This window comes from Eretmochelys imbricata, chromosome 1 (assembly GCF_965152235.1).
Source record: "Eretmochelys imbricata isolate rEreImb1 chromosome 1, rEreImb1.hap1, whole genome shotgun sequence".
NCBI lineage: Eukaryota > Metazoa > Chordata > Testudines > Cheloniidae > Eretmochelys > Eretmochelys imbricata.
In genome coordinates this window covers 82012499-82037280 of record NC_135572.1, presented here as the reverse complement: position 1 = coordinate 82037280, position 24782 = coordinate 82012499, and the positions used below count along the sequence as shown (strand labels likewise).

The 24782-nt window shown below is 42.2% G+C and overlaps 1 protein-coding gene across 13 annotated transcripts in view; it reads left to right on the top strand.

Moving 5' to 3' along the window:
- The window catches only part of MYCBP2 (MYC binding protein 2), a 426434-nt gene that overhangs the window by 354751 nt on the left and 46901 nt on the right, over positions 1-24782 (top strand). For all 13 annotated transcript variants that reach the window (XM_077812568.1, XM_077812542.1, XM_077812622.1 and 10 more), the window contains 8 exons: positions 1476-1645; positions 12124-12368; positions 13198-13365; positions 14554-14711; positions 15504-15703; positions 16371-16520; positions 23148-23308; positions 24445-24601. In XM_077812568.1, coding sequence (XP_077668694.1) covers positions 1476-1645; positions 12124-12368; positions 13198-13365; positions 14554-14711; positions 15504-15703; positions 16371-16520; positions 23148-23308; positions 24445-24601 — 1409 coding nt within the window. The remainder of the gene's footprint in view (positions 1-1475; positions 1646-12123; positions 12369-13197; positions 13366-14553; positions 14712-15503; positions 15704-16370; positions 16521-23147; positions 23309-24444; positions 24602-24782) is intronic.

Sequence of the window (24782 nt, the reverse complement as noted above, 5' to 3'; positions counted from 1 at the left end):
CACTTGTTCTAAAATGCGGTTGTGGGGAGAGGGTGGGTAGAAAGTTGAAATTTGACAGAGAAATAGTTGTCTGTGTGAAGTATCCTGGAGTGCTCCGATGAAACTTTTCATTGGAACAGGTTACAGGGGTTTGAAAACTGCGCCTTGTAAGTGAAGGAAGGCTATGTCACACATGCATGCCTGGCTTACTTGACTTCATAGTAAACATGCTTCTATCCTAAGATGTGTCTGAAGGAGAGAGGGCTCCCTAGACGTCCTGTTTCATTCACTATGATCACCAAGGGAATCACCTACACATCTTTACATGTGCATGCTATTTCAAACTAGGACTCTACAAAAAGCAGCATGGGCATTTTAAAAAAAAATTTAGTTTCTGATAGAACACCCTTTAAATAATACATTCTGAACTTTAAAAGAAATCCTCTTCTTGAAAATACAAATTTTTCCTTCATTTTTATAAGTGCCTTCTCACGAAGGGAGAAACTGGCCATACGCAAAGACACATGCACTACACAAAGTCAACAAACTGAAAATACTGGTTTTTTGCTAACTTACTTCAGTTACAGTAATCTTGGGTTCTCCAGTAGCTATAGTATGTACATAATTTTCACACAGAAAAGTAATTTTTTTAAAGTTGAAAATGTCCCTTTATTTTCTGAAATTTCCTAACTTTTAAGAGCTTAATTTTTCAACCTTAAAGTTTTATTACATCTAGGGTTGGATTTTTGTTGTTTAGAATTCCTTAGATGTTTATTTTAAAGCAGAAGTCTGCAACCGTTGGCACGCGGCCCATTAGGGTAATCCACTGGCAGGCCACAAGATATTTTGTTTACGTTGATTGTCTGCAGGCACGGCCCTCCGCAGCTCCCACTGACCGCAATTCACTGTTCCCGGCCAATGGGAGCTGCGGGAAGCAAAAATATAGAATCCAGTTGAAATTTGTGCTCCCTCTTTTAGCTGTGCAGCAGTTAGCATACATTCCATGCACTTCCCTGAATATGACTGATACCCTTTGAACACAAAAAGAAACAAAGCTTAAAAATGTATTTGCAAATTTGAAGAGGGACGAAGTTATCAGCAGGGTGGTAGCACCACCTATCATGAAGGTTGCATGACATTTCTTATTTTCAGATTTATGAGCCTTTGGGATCGGGGACTGTCTTCCAGTGTGTCTGCACAGTCCCTTGACTTTTGGGCACTACCGTAATATAAATAAGTAATAAAGAATGTAATTCTCAAGCTTTTCAAAAGCTGTTCTCATCAACAGACTTTAAAAAGCAAAAACTTTCCAAGCATTGGACACCACCCATTTTCTTTCAGAATATAGCTTTCAAGGAATTCAGAGAGAATAAAACCAAGCTAACCGAAAGAAAATGAGTCTTCTCCTTCCTATTTTACAGATAGGAAAAGAAGCATTAATTGTTATTCCTAAAAGTAAAGTTATTATTTATGGATCTTGTCTTCATTATTTCAAGGTTGTGGCCGGTATGCAGGTGGTCAAGGTTATAATAGCATTGGACACTTCTGTGGAGGATGGGCTGGTAATTGTGGTGATGGTGGTATAGGAGGAAGCACTTGGTATCTGGTTTGTGATCGATGCAGAGAAAAATACCTCCGTGAAAAGCAAGCAGCAGCAAGAGAGAAGGTATATTTATTTGTTTCTCCAGTATTAGTATTAATAGTTCAGGTATATCTTGATAATTTTAGAATTTCAGGATATTTCAATGTCATGAAATGTTTGCTTGTATTAAAAGTATTTTAATGTACTGTGATTAAAAAAAAATGAACACTTCTGGTTTTGTACTTAAGATCCAATTTATTCCTTGTGGGGGAAGGAGGAGAAGTCATAACTGATTAGTTGTTATTAATCCAAATTATTTTATAGTGTATTTACTTATTTTCAGATTCAAATTTGTAAATTAGTTTAGTTTTATGCTAACATATTTGAATATAGAAACTAATATCTTGCAAGCAATGTATGCAAATGTCTTTGAATAAGTCATTATCTGGCAAATAACATGCTGTCATTGTACAGTTGGTTAAATGTCAATTTAAGTAGATAGTCTCCTCCTTGAATAATTGTTTTAGGTGATTCTAAGGCAAATTCTTATGCTCATTGAATCTCGAGGATATGTCCCTGCCATATGCCAATGTTGCAGTCTCACTAGAAATAACTGTGATTTGCTGTCCTGGACCAAGCTGTACCCTATAGCCTATATCTGAGCAACTGGCTGCTCTGAGCTGGTTCAGAAGCTTCAGCCAATGCATCAGTGAAAGACAGTAAGGCTTATTTGGGAAGGCAGGGGTTAGTGATAAACAAGAAGAGCTCCTTCAGTCCCACACAAAACCTCATGTATCTGAAGAATTCACAATACTAAATGGGCATTTCTTGTGTAGGACTCTGAGTAAGCTGCAGATCCACATCAGAACTTTTAATTCATCCATCAAAGAGCACAGTATAGAACTGCCAGCAGGTGCTAGGGTCAATGGCAGTGAGCTTCAATTTAGTGCCCTGAATATGCTTCTACATTGCACTCTCCTTAACGTGTCTTCCTGTTATCGGAAGTGGAGTGAAGAGAGAACCTCAAAGAGCCTGCAAATATCTTCAAGACTTATGGAGTTAATAGCTAATTGAGGAAGATTTCAATAAACCATCCTCTGGGGTGGAATTTTTTTTTTTAACATTGCTGCAGTGTTCATCACTGGTTCAAAAGAAGTCTTCCATAAACAAGCTAGAGTCCAAGATTGTGAGGATCTCACTATGTTACACTTCCAGAGAAAGCTAATATATTCATCCATAAAAATTCAGTTGGACATTGCCACGATCTGTAATATACATCTGTCACCAGGGACACACAAAAAGTCAAGATATGTTCAGAGAAACAGACCTGTTGATGGCTTAAGCCAAAAAGAACCCTACCAGTCAGTTGGCAATCACAGTCTGAGGATGAGAACCAGCACACCTGACTGAATGAGTAGAATGCAGTTAAGTTTAGAGGCAAGAGCAACAGGGTAATGTTGTGGTGGGCATGTGCTATAGATCACCGGATCAGAAGGATGAAGTAGACGAGATTTCTTCGGACAGCTAACTGAAGTTTCCAGATCACAGGCCCTGGTTCTAATGGGAGACTTTAATCATCCTGACATCTGCTGGAAGAGCAATACAGCAATGCACAGACAATCAGGAAGTTTTTGGAGAGTGTTGGAGACAACTTCCTGGTACAAATGCTGGAGCAACTGACTGGGGTCGTGCTCCTCTTGATCTGCTGCTTACAAACAGGGAAGAATTGGCAGGAGAAGTAGAAGTGGGTGGCAACCTAGGCAGCAGTGACCGTGAGATGGTTGAGTTCAGGATCCTCACAAAAGGAAGAAAGGAGAGTAGCAAAGTACAGACCCTGGACTTCAGAAAAGCAGACTTAGACTCCCTTCGGGAACTGATGGGCAGGATCCCCTGGGAAGCTAATATGGGGGGCAAGGAGTCCAGGAGAGCTGGCTGTATTTTAAAGAAACCTTGTTAAGGGCGCAGGAACAAACCATCCCAGAGTGCAGAAAGAATAGCAAATATGGCAGGCGATCAGCTTGGCTTAACAGTGAAATCTTCGGTGAGCTTAAACTCAAAAAGGAAGCTTACAAGAAGTGGAAATTTGGACAGATGACTAGGGAGGTGTATAAAAATATTGCTAGAGCATGCAGGGGTGTAATCAGGAAGGCCAAGGCACAACTGGAGTTGCAGCTGGCAAGGGATGTGAAGGGTAACAAGAAGGGTTTCTACAGGTATGTTCGCAACAAGAAGAGGGTCACAGAAAATGTGGGACCTTACTGAATGGGGGAGGCAACATAGTGACAGATGATGTGGAAAAAGCTGACATACTCAATGCTTTTTTTTTGCCTTGATCTTCACAGACATGGTCATCTCCCAGACTGCTGCACTGGGCATCACAGTACGGGGAGGAGGTGACCAGCCCTCAGTGGTGAAAGAACAGGTTAAAGGCTATTTAGAAAAGCTGGACGTACAGAAGTCCATGGGTCTAGATCTAATGCATCCAAAGGTGCTGAGGGAGTCGGTTGATGTGATTGTAGAGCCATTGGCCATTATCTTTGAAAAATTGTGGCAATTGGGGGAGGTCCTGGACAATTGGAAAAAGGCAAATATAGTGCCCATATTTTAAAAAGGGAAGAAAGAGAACCCAGGGAACTATAGGCCAGTCAGCCTCACTTCAGTCCCTGGCAAAATCATGGAGCAGGTCCTCAAGGAATCCATTTTGAAGCACTTGGAGAGGAAGCTGATCAGGAACAGTCAACATGGATTCACCAAGGGCAAGTCATGCCTGACCAACCCAGTTGCCTTCTATGATGAGATAACTGGCTCTGTGGATATGGGGAAAGCAGTGGATGCGATATATCTTGACTTTAGCAAAGGTTTTGATACGGTCTCCCACAGTATTCTTGCCCGCAAGATAAAAAAGTATGGATTGGATAAATGGACTATAAGGTGGGTAGAAAACTGGCTATATTGTCGGGCTCAACAGGTAGTGATCAACGGCTTGATGTCTGTTTGGCAGCCGGTATCAAGCGGAGTGCCCCAGGGGTCGGTCCTGGGGCTGGTTTTGTTCAACATCTGTGTCAGTGATCTGGAGGATGGTGTGGATTGCACCCTCAGCAAGTTTGCAGGTGACTCTAAACTGGGGGGAGAGGTAGATACGCTGGAGGGTAGGGATAGGATACAGAGGGACCTAGATAAATTAGAGGATTGGGCCAAAAGAAATCTGATGAGGTTCAACAAGGACAAGTGCAGAGTCCTGCACTTAGGACAGAAGAATCCCATGCACCGCTACAGGCTGGGGACAGACTGGCTAAGCAGCAGTTCTGCAGAAAAGGAGCTGGGGATTACAGTGGATGAGAAACTGGATATGAGTCAGCAGTGTGCCCTCATTGCCAAGAAGGCCAACAGCATGTTGGGCTGTATTAGTAGGAGCATTGCCAGCAGATCGAAGGGAGTGATTATTCCCCTCTATTCAGCACTGGTGAGGCCACACCTAGAGTATTGTGGCCAGTTTTGGTACCCCCACTACAGAAGGGATGTGGACAAATTGGAGAGACTCCAGCGGAGGGCAGCAAAAATGATTAGGGGGCTGGGGCACATGACTTAAGAGGAGAGGCTGAGGGAACTGGGGTTATTTAGTCTGCAGAAAAGAAGAGTTAGAGGGGATTTGATAGCAGCCTTCAACTCCCTGAAGGGGGGTTCCAAAGAGGATGGAGCTAGGCTATTCTTAGTGGTGGCAGATGACAGAACAAGAAGTAATGGTCTTAAGTTGGAGTGGGGGAGATCTAGCTTGGATATTAGGGAACACTATTTCACTTGGAGGGTGGTGGAATCTCCATCCTTAGAGGTTTTTAAGGCCTGGCTTGACAAAGCCTTGGCTGGGATGATTTAGTTGGTGTTGGTCCTGCTTTGAGCAGGGGATTGGACTTGATGACCTCCTGAGGTCTCTTCCAACCCTAATATCCTATGATTCTAGGAATCAGGAGAATGAAATCTCATTATACCCAGGAAAAAAATACTTCAGGTTCTAGAAAGCAGGAGCAGGCAGAACAAATTTTCTTGAATGTCAGTAGACATCAGCCAAATGGATATTCCCCTCCCACCCCAGCCCATGATCAGCATAGTCCTGTAGAAGGTCTTCCAAATCAAGAGGAGCTTTTTTTCTTATAACTCCAAACTGACTGAGAAGACCCTGGAACTGGTGAACATGTCCATGTCCACCCCCATTCAGGCTCCTGTTTATTCTGAACCTGTGCGTGCAAGATCCTTAATTCATGTGACATCCAGTACAGTTGGTAGTCATGACTTTGCTATTGAGTGTACAAGACCGAAGAAGACTGGCTTGTCAGATGCTTTGGAAGATCCCAAGCATATTATCTGGTATAGAAGATCAAAGAGGGGGGGAAATTATCTTTATCTGTTAATTTTCCTTCATTAAAGCCTTTTTAAACCAGTCCCATCCACCTCCTTGTAAGATATGAGTGCCTAACTCATTGTTAAGAACTTTGATACAGAGTCACTGACAAACTGAAACTATGTTTAACATTTTTTTAATGGTTATTGATTAATTGGTTAGGTTCCTACTTGGTACTGCTTCTGAAATATTCAACTGCAAGCTGAGATAGCTAGACCCTTATACGGGAAGATATTGCATTATTTAAATTCTTGTTCTTCATCGGGTGGTTTGTAAGGTCTATAATCGAAGTATACAACCTGATATAGAAAATCTTGAAGAAAGAATATTAATAGGAAAGGAAACTTTTTCCCTAGCCTTGTCTGATATATCGTTTTTGTTTCGTTTGTAACCCTCCTCTGTGTTTTGTCATTTAAGTGCGATGTGAATAAAATTGCTAACAAAAAATTACATTCAAAGAATGTTAAGGTTTCAAAGTCAAGCACTCACACGTAAGAAATGCCAGAATTAAGTTTACTGATGCGAGTGGTTTGGGGGACAGAGATTTCATAATCAAAAGTGACCACTAATTTGGGATGCCCAGTTTGGTATGCATAAAGTCTAATTTTTCAGACTACTTAGAATTATATAGCCTTAATATCTTCAAAACATAGTTCACATTGACTAGTTGCAGCTGAGAGTGCACTCTGCAAATCAGACCGGAGGGCCTCACATTGGGAACCCAGAAAATGAGCATGTTAAGTGGCCACCTGTGAAAAGTTTGGTTTAAGTGACTTGCCTAGCATCACAAAGAAACTCTGTGACAGAAACAGGGATAGAATTCAGTTCTCCAGGGTATTTAACTGCCTTAGCCATGAAACCATCTTTTCTCTTCTTGTATCCTCTGCTTCATTCATTACAAGCCTTCCAATTTCTTGAATGAATGAGGAAAGGGGTCTTACAGAAACAACGGTGTCCTTTGCTACACAACCCTTATTCATTCCCAAAGCATGGTCTATGCTATGCACTGAACAAGGCAGGAGCCCTATGGAAAAATTGTTATGTGAACATGTGTGTCAAAGTGGGAATTTTCTGTAACATTTTTATGAATCCTAAGCATGTGTCAGTTTCCCTCTGTGTTGCATGGCTACTAAGGGTATGTCTATGCTATGGAATTAGGTCGAATTTATAGAAATCGATTTTTTAGGAAGCGATTTTATACAGTTGATTGTGTGTGTCCCCACTAAGTACATTAAGTCGGCAGAGTGCGTCCACAGTACCGTGGCTAGTATTGGCTTTCGGAGTGTTGCACTGTGGGTAGCTATGCTACAGTTCCCGCAGTCTCTACCACCCATTGGAATTCTGGGTTCAGCTCCCAATACCTGATGGGGCAAAAACATTGTCGCGGATGGTTTTGGGTACATGTCGTCAGTCGCCCCTCCTTCCATGATAGCAAAAGCAGACAATCGTTTTGCACCATTTTTCCGTGCGGACGCCCTACTGCTTTCAGCAGATGGTGCAGTAGGACTGCTAACCATAATCATCGAACCACCACTTCCGCTGAACTCTGCTCTTCTGCTCTCCTGGTGCCATGAATCCACTTTGCAGGTCCTCTATATGACCGTCGTCATCCACCACTTCCTCTGCAACTCTGCTGTCCTGCTCTTGTTTCGCCATACCACGGCAAGCGTGCAGCCCCATCAGCTCAGCTCACCGACACCGCCACTGTTGTGTCCTGGTGCTGCTGGCAGCAGACGGTGCAATAGGTCTGCAAAACTGATCATCCAACCACTGCTTCCGCTGCAGCTCTGCTCTCATGAATCGACCTCACAGGTCCTCTCGTCGTTCTCTATAAATATCTATTCTCGTGGCATCCGTCATCAGCCACCACTTCCACTGCAACTCTGCTCTCCTGCAGACGCCATACCACGGCAAGCATGGAGCCCGCTCAGATCACCGCAGCAGTTATGAGCATTGTAAACACCTCACACATTATCCTGCAGTATGTTCAGAACCAGAACCTGCACAGGCAGGCAAGGAGGCAACAGCAGCGCGGTGACAAGAGGGATGAGGACATGGACACAGACTTCTCTCAAAGTACGGGCCCCCGTAATTTGGACATCCTGGTGGCAATGGGGCAGGCTCATGACGTGAATGCCGATTCTGGGCCCAGGAAACAAGCACAGACTGGTGGGACCATGTAGTGTTGCAGGTCTGGGGTGATTCCCAGTGGCTGTGAAACTTTTTCATGCGTCAGGGCACTTTCATGGAACTTTGTGACTTGCTTTCCCCTGCCCTGAAGCACAAGAATACCAAAATGAGAGCAGCTCTCACAGTTCACAAGCGAGTGGCGATAGCCCTCTGGAACCTTGCAACATCAGACAGCTACCGGTCAGTCGGGGATCAAGTTGGAGTGAGCAAATCTACTGTGGGAGCTGCTGTGATCCAAGTAGCCAACGCAGTCACTGAGCTGCTGCTATCAAGGGTAGTGACTCTGGGAAATGTGCAGGTCATAGTGGATGGCTTTGCTGCAGTGGGATTCCCTAACTGTGGTGGGGCTATAGACGGAACCCAGATCCCTATCTTGGGACCGGACCACCTTGGCAGCCAGTACATAAACCGAAAGGGGTACTTTTCAATGGTGCTGCAAGCACTGGTGGATCACAAGGGACATTTCACCAACATCAACATGGGATGGCCGGGAAAGGTTCATGACGCTCGCATCTTCTGGAACTCTGGTCTGTCTGAACAGCTGCAGCAAGGGACTTACTTTCCAGACCAGAAAATAACCATTGGGGATGTTGAAATGCCTATAGTTATCCTTGGGGACACAGCCTACCCCTTACCTCATGAAGCCATACACAGGCACCCTGTACAGTCATCAGGAGCTGTTCAACTATAGGCTGAGCAAGTGCAGAATGGTGGTAGAATGTGCATTTGGATGTTCAAAAGCGTTTACTGCTTGCTGTGTGCTCCACAATATCTGTGAGAGTAAGGGGGAGACGTTTATGGCGGGGTGGGAGGTTGAGGCAAATCGCCTGGCTGCTGATTATGCACAGCCAGACAGCATGGTCATTAGAAGAGCACAGCAGTGCGCGCTGCGCATCAGAGAAGCTTTGAAAACCAGTTTCATGACTGGCCAGGCTACGGTGTGAAGTTCTGTTTGTTTCTCCTTGATGAAAACCCGCCCCCTTGGTTCACTCTACTTCCCTGTAAGCCAACCGTACTCCCCCTTCAATCACCACTTGCAGAGGCAATAAAGTCATTGTTGTTTCAAATTCAAATGCATTCTTTATTAATTCGTCACACGAATAGGGGGATAACTGCCAAGGTAGCCCAGGAGGGGTGTGGGAGGAGGGAAGCACCAGGAGGGATGGTGGAGGAGGGAAGGATAGGGCCACACTGCACTTCAAAACTTATTGAATGCCAGTCTTCTGTTGCTTGGGCAGTCCTCTGGGGTGGAGCGGTTGGGTGCCTGGAGGACACCCCCCGGCATTCTTGGGTGTTTGCGTGAGGAGGCAATGGAACTTGGGGAAGCTGCAGCAGCGGTCTGTGCTCCTGCTGCCTTTTTTGCAGCTCAGCCATATGCCGGAGCATATCCGTTTGTTCCTCCAGTAGCCTCAGCATTGCATCCTGCTTCCTCTCATCACGCTGCCACCACCTCTCCTCTTGCTCCCGCCGCTGCCTGCTCTCGCGCGTCCCTCCTGTGCTCGCGTTCATTTTGTGCTTTCCTGGACTGTGACATTGTTTGCCTCCACGCATTTTGCTGAGTTCTTTCAGTGTGGGAGGACTGCATGAGCTCAGAGAACATTTCATCACGAGTCCAATTTTTTTCTTCTTATCTGCACTAGCCTCTGAGACAGAGATGATAAGGGGAGCTTTGAAACATTTGCAGCTGCAGAAGGAAAAAATGGGAGAACAGTATTTAAAAATACACATTTTAGAGAACAATGGGTAGACTCTTTCGGGGTGAACCAAGCTGTTAACATTACATAGTACATGTGCTTTCGGTACAAGGTCACATTTTGCCTCTTATATTGAGGACCTGCCAGTTTGGTGTGAGAGATAACACACGCAGGACCAGGCAACAGAATTCGGCTTGCAGGCAGCCATGGTAAGCCACAGTCTTTTGGCTTCTTTAACCTTCATAACATGTGGGAATGGTTTCAAACAGCAGCTCCCTCATTTCCCATACCAAGCACCCGTTGGGTTGGCCATTTAAAATGGGTTGGCCAGTTAAAAGAAGGGGCTGCGATTTTCGGGGGAACGTGCAGCACGAACCCAACTAAACCTCCACACACACCCAATTCTCTGGGATGATCGCTTCACCCTTCCCCCCACCGTGTGGCTGACAGCAGGGATGATTTCTTTTCAGCCACAGGCAAACAGTCCAGCAGGAGTGGTCACCTCTGAATGTCCCCTTAATAAAATTCCCCTATTTCAACCAGGTGACCATGAATGATATCACTCTCCTGAGGCTAACACAGAGAGAGAAAGAATGGATGTTGCTTGAATGCCAGCAAACACTGGGACCATACGCTGCCATGCTTTTTTATGCAATGATTCCAGACTACATGCTACTGGCCTGGCGTGGTAAAGTGTCCTACCATGGAGAACGGAATAAGGCTGCCCTCCCCAGAAACCTTTTGCAAAGGCTTTGGGAGTACATCCAGGAGACCTTCACTGAGATGTCCCTGGAGGATTTCCGCTCCATCCTCAGACATGTTAACAGACTTTTCCAGTAGCTGTACTGGCCGCGAATGCATCCCAAGTCTTCGGGGCAAATTAATCATTAAACACACTTGCTTTTAAACCATGTATTATATTTACAAAGGTACACTTACCAGAGGTGCCTTCTCCGCCTTCAAGTTCCGGGAACCCGAGTTGGGAGGGTATTGGGTCCAGGGTGATAAACAGTTCCTGGATGTCGGGCAGAACGGTTTCTTCTTCATCGTCATCTTCTTCGTCCCTTAAATCCTCATCTCTGTTGTATGAGACTCCCCCCTTGCAGGAGTCACATACAGGGGTGGGATAGTGGTAGGGGCACCCCCTAGAATTGCATGCAGCTCATCATAGAAGCGGTATGTGTGGGGCTCTGACCCGGAGCGGCCGTTTGCCTCTTTGGTTTTTTGGTTGGCTTGCCTGAGCTCCTTAATTTTCACATGGCACTGCTGCGGGTCCCTGTTATAGCCTCTGTCCTTCATGCCCTTGTAGATTTTTTCAAATATTTTGGCATTTCGTCTTTTGGAACGGAGTTCTGATAGTACAGATTCATCTCCCCATACAGCGATCAGATCCAGTATCTCCTGTTCGGTACATGCTGGAGCTCTTTTGCAATTCTGGGACTCCACGGTCACCTCTGCTGATGAGCTCTGCATGGTCACCTGTGCCACGCTGCCCAAACAGGAAATGAAATTCAAAAGTCCCTGGAGCTTTTCGTGTCTACCTGGCTAGTGCATCTGAGTTGAGAGTGCTGTCCAGTGCAGTCACAAGGGAGCACGCTGGGATAGCTCCGGAGGTCAATACCATCAAAATGTGTCCACACTACCCCAAATTTGACCCGGCGTTACCGATTTCAGCATTAATCCCCTCGTTGGGGAGGTGTACAGAAATAGATTTTAAGAGCCCTTTAAGTCAACAAAAATGGCTTCGTCGTGTGGACGGGTGCAGGGTTAAACCGATCTAACGCTGCTAAATTCGACCTAAACTCGTAGTGTAGACCAGGGCTGCGTGGGTGCAAAATGGTTAACACTGCTCCCAAAACAGTGCTGGAGACAGAAAGTGTGTGCGTGTGTGTCACATGGGAGTCTGGGTGGAATGATCAGGTCGTTAATGAACTGATTGAAACTGACCCAAATGAACAGAGGATGCAGCAAGACAACGAGCCACCAACTACTGAATAATCAACACGTAACAGCAGTCCCTGGGGAGAGCGGTCTCTGGGGGCCTTGGAGCAGCGTGCTGCTGAGGGCAGTCAGCCCCCCACACACACTTGAGTAGGGGCCCCCCAGATCAGCGGGGCCCTAGGAGCAGAGATTGTCATCATGGGTATTTATAGTAAAAGCCATGAATTTTTGTTTATTGCCTGTGACCTGTCCATGACTTTTACTAAAAATACCCATCTCTAAATCTAATCCTTACTTGTAATAAAATAATGATGTGAACATGTAACATTTTTGTATTCTAGGTTAAACAATACAGGAGAAAACCAATGCAAGTTAAGACTCCCCGTGCCTTGCCAACCATGGAAGCTCATCAAGTGATTAAAGCCAATGCTCTGTTTTTGCTGTCCCTGAGCAGTGCTGCTGAGCCCAGTATTTTGTGCTATCATCCTGCAAAACCATTCCAGTCGCAGCTTCCCAGTGTTAAAGAAGGAATTTCTGAGGACTTTCCCATTAAAATGCCATGCCTCTATCTGCAGACTTTAGCAAGGTAATGAAAGCTACTCATGAGTTCATAAATATATTTATTCATAATGTTTGAATAAAAATAAAATGTGTATTTTATGTACTAAACTAAAATGTATATATAAAAATGTGCTGCTCTCCGGAAGCAGTCTCATGCTTCTTTATCATCTTGTCCCCTGACTTTCTCTCCATCTTTCATGGTATTTTCATGTCTGTTTAGATTGCATTTGCTCCAGGGATCAGAGCTACTGAATTTGGGAGGTACCCTAACACACTTCTGGATGCTTGATTAATAATTCTTAAAACTTAAATTTCAGTGATTTAAGAACTTGGTAGCAGAACTCCATAATAAGACTCACGTTATGACTTGAGCCTAATATACATAGTCCCCTCAAACCTTCACTCAATTCAGAGCATATAAGCATGTGCCTCTTTGTATTTCCCAGTATATTTCAATTTAGTATATAATGTTCATGAGCTCTAAAATGGTTCAGGATGAAATGAGGAAATTTGGTTCTGCAATAAGTAACATCATCTTGAGAAGCCCTGCTGTTTGCAAAACATTAGCAAATGATAAACAAATCCACATCCTTCAGCACCGTATTAACATTTACATTGCTTCAGTTCCTAAAGGCCACAACCAGGTTAGGCTCAAATGCAGTAGATGTACAGACATGGTAAGTGACAATAATTGCTAGCTAATTGGCCTGGAAAGGGTCGGTTGGTTTTGAACTCTTTTTTTTCTGGGTTTGTACAATGCCCAGCACAATGGGGTTCTGGTCCAATAGGTTTCTTAAGCACTGTGATAATACAAATCATCATCATCATTAGTTTAAATATCTACTTTAATGCAGGCATCATCATGAAAACTTTGTTGTCTATCAAGATGACAACCTCTTCCAAGATGAGATGAGATATCTGCGTTCAACTTCAGTACCTGCACCATACATATCAGTCACTCCTGATGCATGTCCTAATGTCTTTGAGGAACCAGAAAGTAACATGAAATCCATGCCACCAAGGTATGCCAGTGTAGTTCTTGATAACTGTTAGCTAACATACTAGCACAGCACAGCACTGAAGTGAACACAAGGGTAATGGGACTTGTTGCTGCAATAGGTAGCCAAAGTACCAAGTCAGCTCAACACTTGAATTATAGCCATAACTTGTATACGTTTTTCGCTTATAGGCTACCAGAAATCGTACTTCTTTACAGAAAGAGAACATTCTCTCATACCTTTTCGAACACCAGCTCCAATTCTGTTCAAAGCTTTAAACTAAGTCATATTATTTTATTTTAACACAGAATTGCTGCAAGTCTGAACTTTGGCACTAAAGCAAACAAATGGAAACAAAATCTGGGATATTTCATATATTAGGAGGACATAATCAGCCACAAAAATTTTATTTATTTATTTCTATGTCATCGAACTTGACATATAAAAACAAATTTATTGAATGCCAATATTTGAACATGACCACTTTCTGTAAAGATAACGAGGTATCTGGTCAATAGATCTCAAATCTCTGCTCTAACAGGATTATCTTCGTGTAGCCACCTTGCCCCTATTGAGACTTGGGGCAGTGGGGCTCTCCCATGCCCTGTGGGAAGATTGGGAAGCGGGAGCTCTTCTGCAGACCATACGAAGTTCACACAAAGTAGGGAGTGAAACATTCCAGGGGCTTGGCAACAGCAGATCAGAACTGGCTGGGAAACGTTATTTCCCACACTAAACAAACTTTTAAATTTCATGTAGGAGGCCCATGGAGTTTATAAATCTGTGTCTACATCATACATTTGTGTATCTGAAACTCAGCCATCTGAATACTTTGGATGCCTCTCCTTGCCCCTCCTGCCATGAAATACTTGGATAGTCAGGGTTTAACTTGTTACATCACAATTATATATTTTAAGAAATACAAGATACACGTATATGTTGAAAGAATTTGCAAGAATTTCTCTTTGGCCATACTATATGAACAAGTATATGAGTTCATCTAGTTATTACTGTTACGTTGCATAAGGTAAATTTTCGTACATCAGTAGTATTGCCATTAACCAAATGTATGCTGCTTTCTAGTCTGCTTCATTTCCAGTCTTTAAAGCGTAGTTTTTTAATGATAATACTGTAGTTCTGCATTTTGTCTGAGTTATGTCATCACTGAAACTTAAAAAAAAAGTTTTTATGACCTCACTGATTTCTTTGAAGTTTGGAGACCAGTCCAATAACAGATACAGACCTGGCAAAGCGCACAGTCTTTCAAAGATCATACTCAGTTGTTGCATCAGAATACGACAAACAGCACTCGATTTTACCTGCACGGGTTAAGGCCATTCCCAGACGAAGAGTCAACAGTGGCGACGCAGGTAAAAATAGACATCTTAAAGCAGAAAAAGTATTTCCACTTTTCTAAAATATCTATTTTTAGTTTAAAAAAAGTAAATGGAGTTTAAGGACAATAGGATTACAGTTCCTCAGTGAAAGACTGTAGGGAAAAAAATTACCATTTGTGATAAATGTATGTAATTAATAGAGCTGGCAGACTTTTTTCAGTGAAAAGTCCCTTTTCCGCATCAGACAAAGGGTGAAAGAAACCTCCTCCTTCTCAGTCTCTGGTTACTTTGTGAATCTAGTCCTCCTTTGCTTTTGAAATGAAAAATTCCGGGTCGGTCAAAATGAAATGTTTTGGTTTAACCCAGTTCAAAACTTTTTCAATTCACTGAAAAGCTTTCAAAATGTTGTTTTCGTTTCAATCTGAAATTGAACATTTTTTGATACTTTGGAATTGATGGTGAACCAAAAAATCCATTATTCACCAAGTTCCAAATACTAATAGCTTGTCAAACATTAACCGCATGTAAGTTTGAGAAATATGCAGAGCGTTAAGAGTGGTTCAGGAATTTATTCAGGTCTGAAATAAATTCCTGGGAGTTTTCTGCTTGGTTTTAAAACTCAGGAAGTATTCTTGTGATTTTTAGTGTCTGCTTACCCTGAAGTAAAGCACAATTTTTTCACTTCAGGGATTGTATTATATTGTTCTACAAGGAAAAAATACTATTTTATAAATAATAGCAAACTAGTACTTCGATTTTTATAGCTGCAGTAAAAACAATTACACAAAGAATCTAATATATATATTTTTTTATACTTTTAAATAGAAGTGGGATCCTCTCTCCTGAGACATCCATCTCCTGAACTTTCTCGGTTAATCTCCGCCCACAGCTCTCTTTCTAAAGGAGAGAGAAATTTCCAGTGGCCAGTTCTGGCATTTGTAATCCAGCACCATGATCTGGAAGGACTTGAAATAGCAATGAAACAAGCCTTACGGAAATCTGCTTGCCGAGTCTTTGGTATGGAGGTATGAACGCATTAATGGATCTAACTGTAATAAAAATGACACATCAGTTACCTATCCTTCTTCCAGAGAAGTTTTGAAACAAATTTTTATATTAAATTAAATACTAATACGAAAAAGAGAATGCTCTTTTACTAATCCTAAATTGAGACTTCCAGCAAGTTTTAAAACAAGTCTAAGTAGCCATAATATCTGCAAAATCAGAAATATAAAAATAGAAATGTTAACTGTAAATGTGCTAGTTTGGATGGTCAGCAGTGTTTCTTTAATCTTTAAATGTATCTAAGCGACTTTTTTTTTTTTTTTCAAGCTTTGTTTTGAACTGCTGTTCTGTAACAGAGTCCACATGATCTCCACATGATCAATTAGTGTGTGACAGGCTAGAGCACTGTAGAGTCGCCCCTCAGCTTGCTGCACACTGTCTGTGTGTACGAGCCGTCAGTGTGGTGTATTCCCTATGATATATTTACATCATTGTAAGAAATAGTTTATAGCTTAATAAAAGGGCTTGTGCAACAGTGTTTTTGATAACTTTTCAAAATACTAGTGCCTCTCCTGTGACATGTTTAAAATGAATCTTTTTATTGAACTCTATATCCATATCTCCAACTTCCCTTACCTAAATTATAACTTTCCTTACCTAAATTATAACTATCTACATTTGTTTTAGGCTTTTAACTGGCTTCTCTGTAATGTCATTCAAACAACTTCTCTTCATGATATTTTATGGCATTTTGTGGCTTCACTGACTCCTGCCCCTATGGAACCTGAGGAAGACGAGGATGAGGAGAACAAAGCAAATAAAGAAAATGCAGAGCAAGTATGTGAGATTTTAACATGCTACTCATAAAGTATATTACGGAAATTGTGGGTACGACTGTACAAGTAGTTTAAAAATATTTTCTGAATGTGTAAAAGTGAAAACAAAGATTAATCTTGTATGTTGTGTAACTTTTAGTGAGAAACAAAATCTTAACTATGAAATGGGAAATTTTAGTTCACTTTTTTCAAGAACATATCTATGCAGTATTTGTTTTTGTTGATCACCCTTAAATTTAATTCGCTTTTCATGACTGCTGAATGATATTCTGCTGATCCATTGTAGTTTTGTTTTAGTACATTGATTTGCACTTAAACTGTTTAAAACATTCTCTATAATAGAAAATGCTATTTTTGACAAGTACAGTAACTGAAAACTATGCTTAGATTGCTTACCAGAAAACTGAGGGAAATTTTCTCTAAGAAACTCCATTATTCTTAGGGCCTGTGTAACCACAGGTTATGCTGGCATAATTTATGTCGTTCAGTTATACCACCTCTCCTATAGAGGCAACTATTCTTTTTGCTATAATGAAGTAGTCTTGCAAAACTCTCCTCACCCACTTGACTGGGATGAGTAATTTTCTGGCAGGCGAGTAATTGGCAACAGTTTTTCAACTTTGTAGTTAAGTGTGTTCCAGGGTTTTTTTGCAAAGCTTGATAATGATAATAATAATTAAATTAAGCTAATGTATATGGCCTTGACTTGTATTTGAATTATATTTCTTCTCTTTAATGGTGTGATCTGGTGATGAAAAACACTACTGTTATGTATACTCTTTTAAAGTAACAGATTTCAGGTAGTGTAATGATCAGTGCAAATAGCCTCTACCAATAAATGGTGCTGTATCTCTCTTACTGTTAGGTTGTAGTATTGTATATTACATTTCTGTATCTGATCTGGGAGTAAGAGGAAGTGCGGAGTTGGGGGGGGGGCAACTCTTGGAGGCTTAAAGTTGCCTCTGCCAGGCCTACAGAGTGACAGAGAAGAACTGCTCCCTGTGATGGCTTGGAATAAAGTTGTGGTGAAGCCAGGTCATCATGCAGTAATGCCCATAAAGATAAAGGACTGCTGTAGTGAACCTGAAGGAGGGTGTGAAGCTACAAATATCCAGGCAGGATTGCTGTTTAGCAGATCTCTGTATTGAGCTGGACCAAAGGGTGAGTTCTGGGTAAGAGCAGTTAATGTCACTGACTAGGAAGTGCAGCTAGTGAAAAATCAGACCTTGGAGACAGTATACAATGGCTGATATCTAAAAACCTCTCATGGGGTAGAGACTAAAAGATGTAAAAGAGCTATGTGTTGACTTGAGAGATGCTGCCAGAGAAGGTGACAAAAAGACGTGATTAGAACAGCAGCTCTTATGGTATGCTAGTGTGTTCTCCAAGAATAATGAAGATCTTGAGAGAAGTGATCAGGTACTGCCTCGGATTGTTCTTAAGTGAGGGAGCGTTCCTGCGACGCAGCTCCAATATCTGATTCCCCTGGTATATTAGCAGTGGAAGAGAAGCTACATCGTATGCTGCATGATAACCTGATTGCACAATCTACATCATCTTGGGTATCTCCAACTATAACTGTGAAAAAGCCCAAAGGAGGCCTGAAGATATGTTGACTACAAGAAACTTAATTCACAACATTTCAAGATAGCTACTCCCACATAGCAGACTCCCTGGATAAAATGTCAGGAGCAAAATATTTTAGTAGTTTTGATTTGGTATTTGGATTCCATCAGATTAAAGTGGCACCTGAGAATCAAGAAAAAAATGCCTTTGTGACACACTATGGATTGTCTCAATTACTTATTAATGCACCAGGATGTTTCAGAGGGTAGTAAATGACCTAACCCAAGTTTTGAGAACTGAAGACCTCCTCATGTACTTAGATGACTCTTTGTTTCCACAAACCCCATTTAAATCCTGACTCCTTAAAAAGTTTTAGAATCCTTTCCACTTCTACCAGATGCTCCTCCCATGTTTTGAGTTCACATATATTGACTTGAAAGGCTCACTACCAGAAATACCAGCTGTAAATCAGTATTTGCTGGTCTGACACCCTCTCAAAGTATGTGGCGGCACAACTACTGGAGCATAAAGGGTTGAAACAGTTACAGCTGCATTGATGAAACATGTAGTATTGCAGATCAGACCACCAAGCTGTATCTGTAGTGATTGGGGAAGAAATTTGAACCATGGTTATTGCACAAGGTTTGCTGACAACTCCAGATAACCAATGTGAGGCCCAATGTCCCCCACTCTGCGAGTGATGTAGAAGTGGAGAGAGTAAACCACACCACTGGTTCCATGCTTAGCATCTGTCAGTGAAGTCCAGCAAGACTGGAATACAAAGTCATCTTTACATATAATGCTGGCCAGCACTCAGCTATCTATTACTCTCCTGATAAGATTATTTTTGGACTCAGCAAACCCATGTGTCCCTGTGACTTGATGTTCAGGCAGCAAGAATCAACTCGCAAGGTCCCCTGCATCTACATAGGTGGGTGACATGACAGAGTCGTATATGAGTGATGTGGGGACAGCATTCCAGAAGATGGAGAAACAGATGAGTCGGAAGCGAGCATGCCAGACTTAAATGCCAGGAAATAGGGGAATTATGTGCCCATCCAGGAAGGGGAGAAGGTGTGGTTATGCAACTGGAAAAAGCAACCTGGAAAAAATCCCAAACTTCCTCTTTTTGTGGGGGAACCTTACCCAGTAATTAAAAAACTAAACTACTACTAATTTGAGTGATTGTCCCTATGTGTGGTGCACTTCAGGTTGTGCATGCACTCCATATACCTGGGACCAAAGATTTTTCCCTAGTAATATCTGTCTGTTTTTGGAACTCCTCTCCAGGGTGGGGAGCGAGCCATTGCTGTACCACCCCCACCCTTCAGCCTCAGCCTTCCAGTGGTTACAGGACCAGAGTATGTTTAAAAAGTTGCGTAAAGTGCCACAAACCCTTCTCAGTCACAGACTTTCACAACCTCTGTCTGTACTGCTTGGGGAAAACCCACATCCCTTCCAGGTGCAGTATCTGCAGGTCATTCCCAAGTAGAACTAAGCATTCTGGGGAGTTTTGACTCTGTAAGTTCATCATGGAGGAGGCTATGAAGGTGGGATCAGTCTCTGATGGGGAAGACCCTCCTGTCCGTTGGCCTGAAGAAGGTAGCAGTGACTCCTCTTTGTTCCCTGGCAGTTCCAAAACCAGCACCCCTGAGAGAGTCAGAGTGGAAGGGACAAGGGGAGGCAACTGCTCCCACAGGCCAAGAGGGAAGATTTCCTGTCCAAGCCCTCTACAAAGAGGCAGAAGTCCCTGTCCCATACCAAGTCATTGGGAGCTTCCTGGTCCATAACAGGACCAACCGGTACTGGGAAGAAGCACACTGGGACTTCCTCACAGGGCAAAACAGCAGCACCCTACAGTATTCGGACTGCTTCTTCAGCACTGTAACGCACATCAGCACCACTGGATCCGATGTGGCCTGAGCCAGGGACATGACTCCATTGACTCAGGCTTAGTTCTTGGCTGCATGCTACCTTTTAGTGCTCCTGAAAGTGGCATCACCACTTCTTTGAAGACCTCAACACCTAGAACCAGGACTTCAGCCAGTATTGGAATCCCTGCAGTACCTCTCTTTGTCCCTGTCTACAAGTAGGGGTCAAGCCGGACCAGTACCGTCAATGAGAAGAGACAGATCATCACTGCCTCCTCCAGTCTTAAGGGCTCCCCCGCTGAATCCAGATTCCAAATCTTCAGAGACAGAAAAGAGCTATTGGACAGACCTACTCCCGGACTTCGCCCCCTAGGGTCCCTTAAGGAGACTCAAGCTGGACAGAACATTGGGAGTCTCCATGGTATCTCACTATTCTCACATGAGAGAATACCCTCCGTATAGCTTCTGGCACCCAGACCTATGCCATGGGGTTATGAAATTCTGCAATGACAGCATTGGGGCCCAGGATATCCATGAGACTACTGGCCGATATAGTCACCTCATGAGATAAGGAACCCAAGGAGATCCAGAGCTCCCAGAGGAGAGAAGAGCTTCCTCAGCCTTATCAAGAGGCATAATTTCAGCAGCATGAGGAAGACAAGCAACACAAACAGGAGGATTCTTAACTGGTGACCTTTTTCTCCTCTTCTCCAGACAAGGCAGTGATTCCAGCTTCTCCACCTGTGCCCTGATGATTCTAAGGCATTCCAGGTCTTGCTTAAGAGGGTGGCATAATCACTTCAAACCCCCCTGGAAGAGGACCGGGAAACACCACACAAACTAGGAGTGATACAACTAGTATCTCTAGCAACAAGGGGAAAGAGATTCTACTTGAGGTAGGTTTCAGAGTAGCAGCCATGTTAGTCTGTATCCGCAAAAAGAAAAGGAGTACTTGTGGCACCTTAGAGACGAACAAATTTATTTGAGCATAAGCTTTTGTGAGCTGTGCTGTAGCTCACAAAAGCTTATGCTCAAATAAATTTGTTCGTCTCTAAGGTGCCACAAGTACTCCTTTTTACTTGCGGTACGTACTTGACTCCAAGAAGACAAGGGGATGGAGACTCATTCTGGACCTCACAGAGGTGAAAAGTTTCATCTGCCACCTAAAGTTCAGAATGGTGACCCTATGGTCAATTGTCCTGTCTCTGGATCCAGACAATTGGTTCATGGCCCTCAATCTCAGAGTACCTGTTTTTCATGTGGACATACATCCAGCACACAGGAGATTCCCAAGATTTGTGGATGGCCAACAAAATAACCAGTACAGATTTCTCCTTTTTGGACTCTTGATGGCACCAAGAGTGTTCACCAAGATATTGGTGATGGCTGCAGCTCGCTTTCGCTATCAAGGAGGGATGGTTTACCCTTACGTACCTAGCTCCTAAAGCTATGATCTTACCAGGAAATACAAGAAGAAACCACCATGCTTCTGCATCTGTTTGAGAGGTTGAGTCTCAGAGTGAACCTGGAGAAATCCACCCTGGAACCCACACAGTCAATAGAGTCTATCAGGGCAAGGCGAGACTGAATAATGTTACATTGCTTACCAGACGGTTACATCCTCTCCATTAGTGGACTCATACAGAAAATCCAAATGGGCTCCAGGATGTCCGTACAGTCCTGCCTGGCACTTGTGGGTTATTTGCCAGGCTTCATCTCAGGTGTCTGAAAGCCTAGTTGTGGACTGTTCATATTCTGGACAAGCACAGTATTGACAATGCTAGTCATGGTTTCTCAAAATGTCTTAGCCTCCCTTATGGTAGTAGGACAGGGGAAAAGTGAAAGGGACTGGGGAGGGGGAGATGTAATTCAACTCCCCACTTCCAACAAAGACTATAACCCCAGGCACATCCTTCTTAGGTTGTAGAGTATACACGGAGTGGCGGGTAAAGCAAGGGATTTTGTCTCTTCAGGAGCCTATGCTTCATGTCAATATGCGAGATGGGAAGTAGGAGGTAGATTAGGATGATGTGTTAAAGGGTTTGTAAAGAGGTACAAGAGGCAGGGGTGGTTTGGAAGACAAGGAGGGGAGAAATTGGGGTGTACACTCCAGCTGGTTTGTGCTACTCAGATGAGGGGGGAAAAAAAAGCAGCTGCAAACACGGCTTAATGGACCAGTGGGCTTCCGCTTTTTACTGCTCCAGAGTGGCATAGAACAGCTGGTACATACTGATGAATTGGGCCATAACCTGTTTAATTTTTCCAAAAAAATTAAGGTTGATATTTCATATTTTAAAATAATTAGAAATATCATGTGGTAACATTCTCTTTTCAGTTTCTTGTTCGTGTTCATGTATGAAATTTTCGATTTTAAAAAAAGCCTGGGAAATTCCCAGACAAAAACTACATTAAGTTGGTAAGAAGGTTAAGAATATGTTTCAGGTTTCAGAGTAACAGCCGTGTTAGTCTGTATTTTCAAAAAGAAAAGGAGTACTTGTGACACCTTAGAGACTGACCAATTTTTTTGAGCATAAGCTTTCGTGAGCTACAGCTCACTTCATCGGATGCATACTATGAAGTGAGCTGTAGCTCACGAAAGCTTATGCTCAAATAAATTGGTTAGTCTCTAAGGTGCCACAAGTACTCGTTTTCTTTTTGCGAATATGTTTCAGTAATTTTAAGATAAAATAAATTTTAAAAATGCTGTAAAAAAACAAGTTTTTTTAATAAACCCAGGAAATTCAGAGTTAAGTTTAAAAAAGAAATGAAGTATGTTAAGGTATAGCATTGCAGATTTAGGCACCCAAACTACCTTCACTCTGCTTGGTAGGGACACTGGGAGGATGGAAAGAAAAAAGTTAATGGGACTTCAAAATATCAGTTTAAACTAATGTGGGACCACAAACTCTAAAATGCTTATATTGCATGGTGTCAATCCTAATTGTGCATTTCTGTATTTTAACCTCTTTAGATTTCTTTTAATGTTAACTTTATCTCTGTCTTTCCGGCAGTTTATAACAATTCGTTTGGGAATAATCACAACATCCATAGAATATATTTTATTCTAAATTATTTGTATAAACTCTTAACCTGAACTGTTTTTAATGTTGTTTTTGTCTGTCTATATATATTTATTTTCTGAAAGCCACTTAATAGCAGAGCCAGCGTAACATATTTCCTTTGAATCTTAGGAGAAAGACACAAGAGTATGTGAACATCCACTGTCAGATATAGTGATCGCTGGTGAAGCAGCTCATCCATTGCCCCACACTTTCCATCGTCTGCTTCAGACCATCTCTGATCTTATGATGTCTCTCCCCAGTGGTAGTTCATTGCAACAAATGGCCCTAAGGTAGGTACAAAATAGGGGAAAACTCTGAAAGGCCCAACACATCCAAGCATTGTAAACTAACTCATTAGAAGATTTTGCAATGTATTTTAGAAGTCTGAAGTGCCTGGTATGCTATTTTAAAAATGAGAAAAAATATATTTATTTAACCCTGGCATAAACAAAGGGTTTATAGAGAAAAATGTATTTGATTTTAAGTTTTGTACCATGTCCATTACTTTTAGTGTAAAAATAATTAGATCACTGTGTTCTTTAATGTACATGCATAAGCCGTATATAGCTTAAATACCTTTTGTTTGAAAAATCTGTCATTTGGCTATTCCCCAAATTTTCCGTATTCTTCATTTTACTATTATAGCTACCATAAAGGAATATATGGAATAATTATTATTGAATTCAACTCTCGTGTGACTATAACAAATATTCCTGCTTTAGACTTTTCGCAGTGCTAACAAATATTTCTTCTTGCCTTCTTCAGAATGATACACAATATGTTTCTGATCCTGATGTTTCCTTTCAAAACGTTTATAAAGCTTAAATTTTTAAAATTATGCAATAATTAAAATAATGTACCGTACATACTCATTCATTAGCCCATTCTTTTATAAGCCAACCCCCAAAGATGGATAGGTAAAAATAATAAAAACTGTCTGACCCTTTCATAGCCGACCGTATATTTCGGGGATTGGCAAACTTTGGCTCCCAGCCCATTAGGGTAAGCCGCTGGTGGGTTGGGACGTTTTGTTTACCTGGAGCGTCTTCAGGCATGGAGCCTCTCAGCTCCCTGTGTCCGCAGTTCGCTGTTCCCAGCCAATGGGAGCTGTGGGAGGCCACAGCTCCCAATGGCTGGGAACAGCGAACTGCGGACACAGGGAGCTGAGAGGCTCCATGCCTACAGACGCTCCAGGCAAACAAAACGACAATGTATAGATATTCAATTCAATGATTTCATAGAGTTTAAAATCATCAAATTTTGGTGTAGACCCATTTATAAGCCAACCCCCACTCTTTGATGCGTCGCTTTTTTGCCAGAAATATTCGGCTTATGAACGAGTATATACGGTAAACACTAATGGTGCTTGTAAGAGTGCACTAATATTGAAAACGTCTTTTAATAAACTTATTTTTAATGTTTTCAGATGTTGGAGCCTCAAATTCAAACAGTCTGACCACCAGTTCCTGCATCAGAGCAATGTCTTTCATCATATTAACAACATTTTGTCCAAATCTGATGATGGAGATAGTGAGGAGAGCTTTAGTATCAGTATACAATCTGGCTTTGAAACCATGAGTCAGGCAAGTTTTATATCAGTAAATATCACAAGGTGTAGATCAAAATGAATTAGTAGATAACCTTCAGCACTATAATCAAGCTGTTCTAGTTTTCAGCAATCATACTTTATTACATATAAATGTATTAATAACAATTGCCATTTATTTAAATATTTCAGTAACAAATATCTATCGTGATCAGGGC